The sequence below is a fragment of the Chanos chanos genome, chromosome 2 (genome assembly GCF_902362185.1).
Source record: "Chanos chanos chromosome 2, fChaCha1.1, whole genome shotgun sequence".
Taxonomy (NCBI): Eukaryota; Metazoa; Chordata; class Actinopteri; order Gonorynchiformes; family Chanidae; genus Chanos; species Chanos chanos.
In genome coordinates this window covers 14255694-14268767 of record NC_044496.1, presented here as the reverse complement: position 1 = coordinate 14268767, position 13074 = coordinate 14255694, and the positions used below count along the sequence as shown (strand labels likewise).

Genomic DNA, 13074 nt, shown 5'->3' with positions numbered 1-13074 from the left:
TTCCTCTTTGTGTTCTGGTGGATTGTTTCTACTGAATTACATTTTTTGATTTAGAGAAACTTTCAAAAGCAACAACCCAAGAATTATGTGACTCTTACTCTTTTTCTCAGGGCAGATGGATCCCTTGCCTCCTGGAACAGGTACAACATAAAGTCTGACCTTTATAATAATCATATTCACTACTAAGGGCCCCCCCCCAAATTTTATTCCATAAATCCTTGTCTACAATTAGAAGAGCTTCCTCTTTATTTTTTTTTCCTTTCAATCCACCCTTCAAAATGAGTGTTTAAACATAAAAAAGAGTAAATGTTTTATGGATACACTCATACTCAGAAGAGAAATTGATCCAAAAGCTGTCTTTTCACAATCGTCATGCCTCTTAAGTTCAATCGAAAGGGTAAAAAGGATATATTCTAACACCAAAGAATGTCAAAATATATAACGATAGCATCTGCAATTTGCTACATGCTTATACACAAAGGAAGTTAGTCCATTATACATCCACAATGACTGACACTGTATCCTCAAGATGAAAAGTTTTTTTCTGCAGTTCATGATACTTGCTCTGAGTTGAGTGTCTTGTGCCATTCTGAGCATAACTTATACCCATATCGACTGCAAGTGGGTGAAAGGCCTAAGTTTCAGTTTGGCTGTGATACTAATCCTTTCTTCAGAGCTGAAGTGTGGTCAGAGAGATATGTCTTTGGTGCTTCCTGTGTCAACTCTGGAGCGTCTTCCTCTCTCAGACCTGCGTCTGAATGATCCCACCTGCCCAGTTTACCATAACGCCACTCATGTGATCACCAACTTCTCTCTCACTGCCTGTGGCACTAAAAGAGTGGTAGGATATATCTCTCACATATTCTGTTTAAAAAAAAAAATACATTACACTAAGCTGTACAGGGTGTAAATCATTCAAACATAGACCAAATCAATTTTGCTTTTTGTCATCTTCCTAAAGTCTGACATGTCACATGAATATCATATAATGTGCTCCACTAGTTCTCCTCTGGTGTTGTCATGTTCTGGTGTTAACTCACCCCTTGTGTTTTTCAGCATTCGGGGTCAGAGCTGGTGTACACCAATGTTCTGCGCAGCTTTCGCCCCCCCTCTGCCATTAGCCGCCTGCCTTCCTTGGTGCTACCACTGGCCTGCCGAATCAAAGGACAAGAGGCCAGAGGACCGTACTACAGAGTTGTCATGCCAGCAGAAGAGGAGACATTTGGAGTTGTGTCTTTCTGGATGGAGTTCCACCTGCCTGGGGAAGGCCCCATGGGCAACCTGACACGCATTCCCCGTTTTCGCAGTCTACAGCCACCACGACAGGTCCGGGAGGTCCGTGCTGTGGAAAAGCTGGATATGCTAGACTTGTATGTGATGTCTAATGCCTCTTTGGGTCGGGCGGAGCTCATAGTGAGCCGATGCGTGGAGTCAGAGACGCCGGACTTTGCCCAGTCTCGTCCCATACTGAACCAAGGGTTAGTACCAACACCGAGCTCAGAACAGATCCGTTTGCTCACAGAGTAGCCATGAGCAATGCACGTGATCTTAGTTCAAGTATCTTTATGCCTGGCAACTGTTCAATTATCGAAGGGACCATTTCACTTTGTATCATACCGCAGAATATCTAATGTGCATTTCATTAAACTTGTCAAGCTAAACAAAGAAGTAACTATATACGATCAGATTCTATTTGCTGTCGTACCATACTGTACTTAGGATATAGACAGGCAGTATATTTTATGCATTCTCATTGGTCCCTTCCGCGTTTTGTTGTTGTTGCTATGTCAGTAATTATTCATTTTAAGATTTTTGAAAGGCTTTAATCCACTTAACCCCTCATGAAACTTTACTTATTTGGGGGTTAAAAATGAAAGGAAAAAATATGTAAACAAAGCTGTAGCACAAGAACAAAGTCTGTACACTCCTGAATGAAACTTTTTGTAAGGTCATTTGGCAGAATCAGATGGAATAATTTTCTACAAATTTGACTTGTCATTGTTTTCCAGATCTTCTGTATGTAACTGTTGAGGCCGGGTTACTTTCTTGAGTATATTTCTGGACATCAGTCTTTTAGTCATACCACTTTTGTTTCTGAATGTAGACCAAGTGTCTTACAGAACTGTCCCATGATCTGTGATCTTTCTGTAATTATATCCTGGAGTTTCACTGAAAGCCTTTTCTTAATACGATGGTTTGAATCACATTGAACTATTATCCTTATTTGTTAATGATGATGCTGTACATAGAAGCCAATATTTCAAGAGAGGAGGTTCACATAAGTGTCTGACTTACAAGCCTGGTTTAATTAGTGTCAAATGCACAAGCTTCGAAAAAAAAAAAAAAAACATCCATTGCAAAGTCATGCTCAGTCAGCTAGAAGCCTCCACTGTACAATACTGACCCCATCTGGCTATAGCTCAGCATAACATGTCTGTGACAGGATATACTGATATGGGGCAAAGACATTCCAAATGCTAATGGGCATGGCCCATTTGATGATACGTTTCTGTATTAATACAGCTCTAGTTGTGTTAAGATCTGCTTGACTTGATTTAAAAAGCTACATATTGTTTATATAAAATCCCAGTATAACCAGTAAGGAAACAATGATTTAGATTCAGGGCTATTACATGGCCAATGAGTGAAAGAACTAATTTGGGAGTTAAGATCTTCTGGTTTTAAAATTTGAAAACACACATTGCCTTTAATGTGCCTTGAATCGCATTATGAAATCACTTACATGTTTCACCTTTTTCCTAGATGTGCAACTGGTAACTCAAGTCTTGAGATTGTGACGACGACTCCCTCTGTCCGAATCTTTCGCATCTACCTGGGCTTCATGGAGATAAAGGGGGACCTGGTATGTCTTTCAAAAACTTATCTTATACATTCATGCGGATGTTATGAAGGGCAGTTTATCATTCTGGAAAAAAGAAGGACGGAACCAAAATGAAGTAAGGGAGCGATGTGTGATGGTGTGCTTATTTTCTAATTGACAATGCAATGCCCATTTCTCTTTTTAAATCACAGATGTATGTGGAATGTACAATGAATCTGTGTGTGACTACGAGACCCTCTCAAAAGTGCCCAAACCAGTGTGGGAATTTTAACAGTAGGGTTCTAGTGGACAGCATTTATACAAAGTCATACACTGTACGTTCAGGACCTGTCCTCCTCCTTAAGACACCGACTGTGTCAACCACAAGCTCCACTACCATAGCCACAACCAAAGCTCCTGCTGTTTTACCTGCTGCTGTAACTGCCACCACCCAAGTGATCACAACATCACAAGGTAAGAGCGGAGAAGGCCGTCATTCACATGTAGTAATGACTTTAAATGCTGTATAACAAGGCCATTACTCATGAATATATTCTCTCTTAACATGTCAAAAGTTTTCTGATGTAGCCCCAACTAAGACCTACTGATACACTGATATATGAGCGTCATAAGACAACATGTATGGATCTTTCCTCACAATACTTGCTCTGTATCTCTTATCTTCCTGCAGCAGCAGGTCAGTTTTCCATTTGGGCTGCGGGCGTTATGGGCGTTTCCTCAGGACTCCTGCACATGATCTTCCTGTGTCTACATCACTGAAGGCAGAACTGTATCACAAAATGAATCCAAATATTTGTGTTATACTGAAAATTGGACTACAATATTATCTATTTTCAGCTGCTCATTTTCTTATGTTAGTACATAAAATTAGCACCATATATTCAACATTTATAACAATCTCTGCAATTAGCTGGGTTTTTTTGCATCATAACATGAAATGGTTAAAGAAGAAGAAAAGAACATGCAGCTGTGAATTTTACATATTACGTATTTACATATTGCCACATATGTGTGGCATATTATTGATGATTTACCTCCATATATAAAATTATTTGAAACAATAAAGTAATCTTTAAGATAATGTAAAAAAAAAAAAAGGTGTTTAGTTTTTTATGATATTTGGCAAGTATGATTTTGTCAGGAGAGCAATATCAAACTTTTACAGCTTCGTTGTTTTTGCCTCACATAAAACATCCGTGTCTATTCTGTAATTTTACTACAGGCTAATATTGAAAACTTCATGAACCTCTTACAAAGTCAGCTGTTCAATGAGAGGTTCCTCAATTTTGGTTCAGATCTAATTCAAATTTCAACTTCACAGACTTATGCTGTTCTCTACAAAAGATGCTCACTTTTACAATCTCGAAATGTAAAGACTACTTGAAAACTTTTTATTCAAGTTGAAATTTGGATATAATATTATATTATAATATCCTTAAAGAGAACAGGCTCCAGATTTATGCCAGTTTTTGATATTAAATACAACATCCACACCATCCATCCATCCCCAATATCTATCCAACAACAACACAAATATTAACAACAGTTCCTAATTCCAAAGAGTGGTGATATTTTGGAAAAGGAAAAAACAAAATTCAGACATAAATGTTTCAACAAAAGTTTATTACCATGATATCTAGCTGCTGCACAGGGCATATCTCATTACCGAAGGAAAAAAAAATACAGTCTGAATAATACAATGATGTCTTTGTGGAAAATATTTAACAAGTTAAAGCAACTGTCCAGTGTAAAACATCACTACCTAAAACTTCAATATTAAATATCATAGTGTAAAAGCTGTGATTCATTATAAAAGATAATAAAATAAGGCACATAAACAAGACAGAATATGCCACAAAGACCATAAAGATAGCTTTGTGCAGCTTTAAAGATGTAAGAAAGATGAAATTTGACAAGCAATCTTGACTTGAAATGTTGGTATCGGATAGCTAAAGCACACCATTCGTATGGCAACATGTTTTTCTAATGCGTCTCCTCCATGCAGTTTAAAATGGCATCATATTCATTTCCTTGTACATGCTTCCACCAGTGTTTGATTGATTTATTTTTTTTTTCTTTATAAAGTTAGCCTCTTTTATGTCTCAAATCAACGCATACAGAACCTGAGACACTTATTGAAAAATATGTTCAGTGGGTAGGCATTTGCACTGTCCCTTCAAAGGCAAAATGTGTTCAGTATGGATCTGCCTTTAGACTTCTATAAAGACAACATGTGAAAACCATGCCCACGATCTGAGAGAGAAAGAAAGACAGAACTTAAAAATTGTATTTAAAACATTATATTTAATGTATAAAAAGTATTATAACTACACATATAAGTAAGCTTTGCATAACTTAGCACAGAGTGAAACTCACCTGAACACAGGCGATCCCTACACCCACAGCGCCAATGATCTTCAGATGGTCCATGATGAAGTTCTCCAGCTTTGTGATACAGCCACCCTGTCAAATGAACAGTGTGAATGTAATGAACTGAAGGAACTGGGTGGTGATTTCTCGCCTGTATGTCATTCTGATCCAGTCACTTACTTCCACCTTATAGATGTTTGATGGGTGGTCTCTTTTCCCACAGCCATCTACAGGGGTCTTGCAGCAACTGTCAGGAACAAATCTTCTGGAGTCTTTGGACTCAGATATGATCCACTTACTGGCATTCCAGTCTGACGACGAGTTGCTACCACAGCATTTAAACTGAAAGTCAAAGAGCAGATTCAGAAAAGACCAGACTAAGAAATAGCAAGCGAATGCATATCTACTAAACTGCTCAGGGGGAAAAAAGTGAGTTACAAAGACCAATTAGTGCCGTGAAGTGTTTGTTTCTGCATAATATTCTTGCATTTTAACTTTAATGGTTGATATTTGTTTAACCAGATGTAGACACACACCTCCTGCTGTAGTTTATCCACTGCCTTGGTTACATGGTCCTCATTTGGCTGACGGTATTTCGTCACCATGGTCTCCTTCAGGTTCTCCTTCAGTTCCTCATTTAGCTGACCAAAAGAATACACCCAGTTACAGCTTCCCAGCCACAGCACACACAATATCACACACAGAGTGAAAGTCACACTAAAGGCCAAACAGACACATGTTTTGACTGGTGGCAGAAAGCATGACACTGCAGTAATGACGCAAACTGAAAAGAAGTGTATGATAAATGTTGAGAGATCAAGTGTTTCTCCCATGTTCTGTAAAAACAAAAAGCAAGGTTCCAGGACAAACGAATATGAGGAAACACTTCAAGACAGAAACATAATAGACACACCAGAGACAGAGAGAGGGACATTACCTGCTGATAGTAGACATAGGCCAGCACACCAGCAAGGATCTCCAGAAGGAAAATACAGAGCAACAGGACAAAGTACTGAGAATATGAGGAAAAATTGTGTGAAAGAAAAGAACGGGAGAGAAGAAGAAGTCAGTTAGATTTTTGTTTGTTTGTTTTGTCAGACAAACAGACATTATCCCACATAATAACAGGCTCTTACATGGCCAAAATGTCAGAAATGTTCTAGGACAGCAGGATACTGCATTTCTGCATCCCAGATATCCCCAAATCCCTAGCAACCACTCTACTCAGACTTCAGGGACAGAGGCACACATACCTGATCATGCACAGACATGTCCTTACCTCCACAACCTCCACTATAACATGGGCATGAAGAGTAGAGTAGCTTTTTTTATAATTATTGAGTACAACTGTACCTTGCTTTAACTGCTGTTAAACTGCTTTTAGTTGTTCAGTGCTTCAGGATCAGTAGTCAAAAATGAAAAAGAGGCAAGGAGAGCAATGGAGAGTAATTTAGTCTAATTCAGGTACTACAAAATAATGTTAAGGTGCTTCTCAATTGGGAGGTAAATGAACAGGCTGCATACAGCAGGATTTTCCCAGTTCATGTATTCCGAAACATAGTAGGGGGCACTTCTTTTTCAGAGAACAACAATGACCTTATAAACTCATCCAACAGGCCTGTACGTAGACTGACATATGTTACTAGCCAAGACTTTAGGCCAGGGATTGGTCTGGGACAAGAGCCAGAAAGAGAAGAAAACCATGATTTTTTCCATGATCCAGGTACACTTCAGAGAATATTTTATGGTAAGTATAAAAAACATTTCCAATGATGAAAATCTATTCAAAATCATGTATTGCACATTGGTTAAACCAGAGTGAATGCTAGAGTATATCTGCTTTTGGCACAGAAGTGGGATTTTCATTACAAATAACATCTATCAATACACTTGTAGTACGTCTAGAGCCAAATGTAACAGCATCTTGTAAATAAGCACCAAATGGGAGGAGTTTGTTAGGTTCTGAATATTCAAAATGTGTTTTCTACATGGGTTTAGCAAAGGGTTATCCATCTGCATCAAACTAATAAGCAAAAGAGAAACTAGCATTTTCTTTACTTTTCTCTGATGAAGCACAATCTTTTGAGTGAAAACAATTTGAAACAATTAGTCTGACCGGTTTTGTACGTCACTTTTTCAGTGTAATCTACAGCAGGAAAAGATAAAAAACAATGGATACCAAATCATCTCAGTTTCTGAGATTCTGGTATGTGTGTAATGTGACAATTCACATCACACACATACCATGGAGAACTTTTTTTTTAAAGAAAGATCAGTTTACCCAAAGGCATGTGTCTTTTTGAATGTGTCTTTTTTTTTTTTTTTTTTAAACAAAATGTATAGCCACAGTAATGGCATGTGTGTGGAGGGGTAGGGAAATTTTGATTGTTGCTCAAAGTCATCATGCAGCAGTAGTGATCACAGGATTAATAAGTTAGTCATACTGATGAAAGTGTGAAAGGTGTACTCTCACCCTAACTGGCATAAAGACATACACAAAACAATCAACTTTAGATGACAGAAGAAAAATCTACACATTATAGCCATATGATTAGGTGTGTAAACTTCAAAAAAACAAAAAACCACTGGTAAAAAGTGCACTTAAAATGGCAAAAATCAACAGAAATACATGTGTGTGTTCACTGGGATATTTTTTACAGTTTTTAAGTAGGTTTTGTAAAACACCCCATCTAATGGCAAATTAGAGAAATTGCAGCCATTGTGAGTGCACTGTGCATTGCTCCACCACATGAACAAGTAGCTTTTTCTGCATTATATTACTTTACTATTCACACAAAGCAAATAAACAACTACCAGAAGGGCCGATAAAAGAATCAAAATAAAGTAAAATAATAAAAACAGACGCATTCATCTAGCTGTTGAGTGAGGGCGACAGGTTATTAGCAGTTTTAAGACTGGATGACAGCTTGGTTCAGACTCCTAAATGTAGATTAGTGAGGTCATTCATTCATTCATTCATTCATTCTCTCAAGATACCACTTTAAGAGTTGTTCTCAAATAAACTATGAAAAACAGCAACACATACAGAGCATATATATCCAATTATTTGAGTCACTTCTCTTCCCATAGCTGTGTGTTTCCACAAATCTTGAATCGTAATTATCTCATTTTTTATTCCTTAGCTGAAGAACCGGCCTTACCTCTGTACCTATGGAGAGGTACAGCATGGTAATGCACTGTGTTTGCCTTTATGTATCTGTATGTTTCTCACCACTCTCAGTATCTGTCTTTGCTCCTTGAAAGTGGCACAGCAGCCCAGTACTCCCGTCACCATGACAATGACCCCTGCAAGAATGAGGATGTAGGCAGAGATGGCGTAGATACTGGAAGACAACAAGCTGATGTAGTCACTCTTCTCCACCACTGTCCATATTCCCACTGCCATGACAGCGCCCCCTGCCAGCTAGGAAGACAAAGAATATGATTTGTGTCATTTTTGTCAGGGCATGGGATAGTTAACCTTTCTCCTGTGGAACTCCTGTAAGATTTTGCTCCATCCCTTGATCTGGCACATTTAACAGCAATTGGGTGACTAAAAGGGAAATAAATAACAGAACCAGATTTGACAGAATATGGATAAAGCAAACACTTGAATATGCTGCCATTTTGTATTGAGGCTGTCTAAGACTCAAAGGACTCACCCAAAACAGGAAATTGAAGGCAAAAAGTAAGTATTTTAGGCAGATGGTCCCACATCTTTCTGTCTTCTCATTAGATACCCCCATTCTGCTTGGTAGATAGACAGACAGATAGAAAAGAAAAAGAAAAGAAAAAAAAGAAAAGAAGGTAAGCGGAGAGATGTGATTAGTATAATAATGGATCAGATATTTTTAAGCAGACATTTATAATAGACATTTAAAACAGCTTAAATGAATCTTGAATATGGATGAGTCACAGCAGTTGACTACTGGTCATTGACGTGCTTGTCATATGTTATGTTTTGCTACAGCATCATTTGCATGTTCATCCAAAAAAAAAAATCCCATGTACTAACCTTGTTTTTAGTTTTGTGTTTTATTGCTGCAGGATATACAGAAGCGTGGTACTGGAAATAATTAATTTGTATTCTTACCACAATGTTTTGCTTATGAGGTGGTTAAACCTGATTGATGCACTAATTTTAAGTTGCTTTGGTTTCAAAGCGTCTGCAAAATGCCAAATTGTAAATTGTCATCAGAACAGGGGAATTACCACAACTTTAGACCTCAAAGTAAAGAGAAATGTGCCATGTCTCATGCAGTTAGGAAAATAAACTAATGATGGAAACTTGATTGATTCTTTGTGCTAAAGCAATTGACAGTATATTGAACTGAAAGTAAAGTGGCAAATGAATGGAAATGACAACGACATTAATAATGGAGAAAGCAAAAATTCTACATTGTATTATTCTGTCAATAAATTGTGTCAATGCAATTTATTTAGCGATGACTTAAATGAGTGATTTTACAGTTTTCACACAGAAAAAGAGACGTGAGTGAAAAACATTTTCACAAGACTCAATTCTTTGTCACCATGTATTGCTCCATTGCTTCAAATGGTATGTAAAGTTCCACAGACAAATTTCAATGATTTTGTAGATCCAGAAGTGTCCTATTAAGACTAAATACAGCAATACAGCACAGAATCCAAATTTCAAATGTGCTATCACATATGAAGACATACTGTTCAGTCTTATAGCGTCCTGAATACTATTATTATAGATTAATTGCGCACAACATGATGAGTAACTCCAATAATTAATCAGTACAGGTGATATGTATGTTAGTGGATTTATTATGAGAGATGACCACAACAAAGAGGTTACCTAGTAAGCTGACATCTGTTGATTTACAGTGTAGTCATCATGTGTCCACTTACAGTGTAGCCTACCTGCTATGATATCTATTCAAATGTTAACTGGAACATCTTACCAGACAAAAAATAAAGATATATCAACTACAGTACACCTGTTTGTACCCAGCCATTTGGTATGGAACCTATCAAGATCTAAACATTTTTTCTCTAGGCAACGATCAATGTAATGTAGCTTTAGCCTAAAAGTACACACTGGTTTTGAAATCATTCTCAAATCGAAAACTGAATCTGTTTAAATACATACTGTTAATATTCCAATCCCTATGTGCCTATGTGACATGTACCTAGTCTTGCTTATTTAACAAACGACAATGACATGTGCTGAATGCTATTTCAAAAATGGTATCCTAATGGATAATTTAACTCTACCCGACCCAGACTCAACAACCCACAAAGTTTTGTGGGGATGGAAAATGAGAGCCTGGGGCACTTTAACAAAACAGGTTCTCTCAAGAAAATGGTAAATTTCATTAGCTCCTGGGCATGTGTTGGGAGTAGACCAATATACCTGACTCAGTGTTTAAACTCGAGGGAGTGGCTGAAAACAAATGACTACAGAATGAGTCTGTTAAAGGAGAAGCAGACTACGTCTGGTCCCTGTTTAAAAAAAAAAAAAACCCTCTCTGGACTTACATGCTGCTAACTCATGCATCTAGAGTTGTGGCTGCTCTCTCTACTTGTCTCTCTTACTTGATGCTCAAGTCCTGACTTGCCCCAAAAAGTTCCCTCTCCCACATACTGTAATCCAAAGCACTACCCTAATGTAGAGGGAGTGCTAGAAAGTGCATCTCTCCCTTCCTGGGGAAGTTTTCTCTTGTACATGAATGATATTCCACACAAGCAGAATGATCCTTGCTACGGGTTTATGAAAGGAAACTTATCCACTGCAGAGGTAAGAAGGAAGGCAAAATCTAGTGTGAAGCGCTCCAGGAAATTAAATGAGTATGTTTATCTGTTTTGCGCTTCTTCTCCTGATCTGCACAGAATACTCACATAAATTGTACAGTTTCTTAGAACAGCAGTTCTGAGACATGTCATTTTACCTGCTAAAACCAACCTTTCTTCAAACCACCCACAAAATACCTTCGAAACCTTTTCCAGACACAAAAATGTTGCTGTAAGCAACATTTTGCTGTAAGTACTGCTTCACTGAGCACCCAAATACTTAATACCAGCATGTATCATTCACTGTTAAGTTAGACCTTGTGAGCAATTACGTAGACACCAGGTCAGGTTTTCCCATCATGCTTCTGGCATCAAAATCAGTTTATGACCTTTGTGAATGCTTCATCTGGATTATTAATACTAATATGGGCATGACAAAATTGTCACAACAGACAAAAGTAAACTTCAGTTAGAATTTACATGAACTTGTGAAACAGTCAGCTCACAAATGGACATGTGCCTTTGTCTCACTCAAATCAATCACTGCTAAGATGATCCCTCTAAGTATGTCACCTAACTGTTAGTGGAGCGTCTGTCACTTTGTGTTTGCATGTCAATTTAACTCAAACTAAGCCACACTGAAGGTAGTTTTTCCCATTACTTTGCTAGACAAGCAAACATTAAAACATAACCTATAACTACATGACACAAGCTAAACATAGAGAATGCAGGCCTATCAGGAGAAAGAAAATCTAAAATCAACTTTCCCATACTTAAACATTGTTTTACTGTGCAATAGCTTATTGTGCAGTTAAGGGAAAATCTGTAATGGTAATTACTCCCATTGGCATCTTTGATATTTTCTCATAAATGAGAAAATGGCCCTTTTGAAACTGGTAGCCTATGACCAAAAAAAAAATCATCAGGTAACTGTAGTAACTGTCTTTATTACTCATTGCTTCAAGTCTCAACTTAAGGCTCAGGCTAGTACAAGATGACAACACTGAAGACCAGACAGAAACATCTGCTTCCGAGACACATGCAGTGAGCTGGCATCGTTAGTAACAACTAACTTGCCTGGACTGATGAGTGCCACAAGGGTTTAGAAATACCCTTATCTGCGTTTGAATTTTTGCAACACTGATTTTTTCCTAAAGATCTGGTGAAGACACTTGTAGAGATTTTGTTAAGAAAAACTTAACTCGTTTGTACATTTGTACATTTTAACTTGACAATAAAATAAACTTTTAATCAAATTAAATTTAAAAAACACAACTCGGTGCCTTGTTTCAAATGACCAGAAAGACGGTTTGCCATTACCATTTACCATAGCCTCGCGATGCTCTTTATTCTGCAAACATCATTCCCTACAGGACAAAGGGCCGCGATTACACACGGCCCACAGAAACAGTAACCGCACCTAAACAGATTTCCTTTAACAGAGAGTGCGTCACAAACACGATCGAGAGAAGATAAGATGTTTGTTAAGGTACAGGAAAACGCCAGCATTCGAGATAGGAGCTAAATGTTACATCGTTCACTTTCAACTCGAAGACTTTCAACTTGTGTCATGGACGTATAGTAACACTGCTAACGGACTGCAACATTTTCTGTAAAAAACAGACACCGAAAGCTTAGTCTACCTGATGATGAGATACTCGAGTGTGTTCTCGTTATCTTCTTTTGTCTTCAGACGTATTTGAGAGTGTAAATATTAAAGTATTGTGGTGGTTTTCATTCCAGAAATCCGTCTCAAATGCCGCCAGCACTACGCTTTACTTCCTCACGCCTTCCGAGTGCAATAGAGCTGGAAACACAGTTGAGCTAATGTTAAGCCAGCACCACCCCAGATGAAAAACTGCACCTGGCTTTCCGGTGTTCAGTGGTACTGCAGTGTTTTTCAAAGAGACGTATCAGCTGTTGTGGTTAAAATTCAACGAATATCTGCCGCAAACTCGTACACTTTGACACGTCCAGTGGTGTTCATGCCGCATATCACCACAGAGCAACTGGTTAGTAATCTTTATGGGTGGGTAGTGAGTTGGCTATTTGAAAAACGCTGAGTGAAAGACAATGGAAGTTACAATTAAAGAGGAAAAATC

The 13074-nt window shown here is 38.0% G+C and overlaps 1 protein-coding gene across 1 annotated transcript; it reads right to left on the bottom strand.

Annotated features, from left to right (window-relative positions):
• Positions 1 to 4662: 4662 nt before the first annotated feature.
• LOC115805448 (CD151 antigen-like) lies at positions 4663 to 12732 on the bottom strand. Its single transcript, XM_030766032.1, has 8 exons — positions 12616 to 12732; positions 8875 to 8959; positions 8445 to 8636; positions 6150 to 6224; positions 5749 to 5853; positions 5393 to 5554; positions 5219 to 5305; positions 4663 to 5095 (listed from the first exon to the last, which is right to left on the bottom strand). Exons 2-8 carry the CDS (start codon positions 8956 to 8958, stop codon positions 5036 to 5038), a joined length of 765 nt encoding a protein of 254 aa, XP_030621892.1. The 5' UTR covers position 8959; positions 12616 to 12732; the 3' UTR covers positions 4663 to 5035.
• Between the last annotated feature and the right edge of the window lie 342 nt (positions 12733 to 13074).

Coding starts and splice junctions, on each gene's coding strand:
- LOC115805448 (XM_030766032.1), bottom strand. CDS start 8,958: ATGGGGGTATCTAATGAGAAGACAGAAAGATGTGGGACCATCTGCCTA. Junction 8,637..8,874: donor CCTTCAATTTCCTGTTTTGG/GTGAGTCCTTTG, acceptor TTGTCTTCCTAG/CTGGCAGGGGGCGCTGTCAT. Junction 5,096..5,218: donor TAGGGATCGCCTGTGTTCAG/GTGAGTTTCACT, acceptor TTTCTCTCTCAG/ATCGTGGGCATGGTTTTCAC.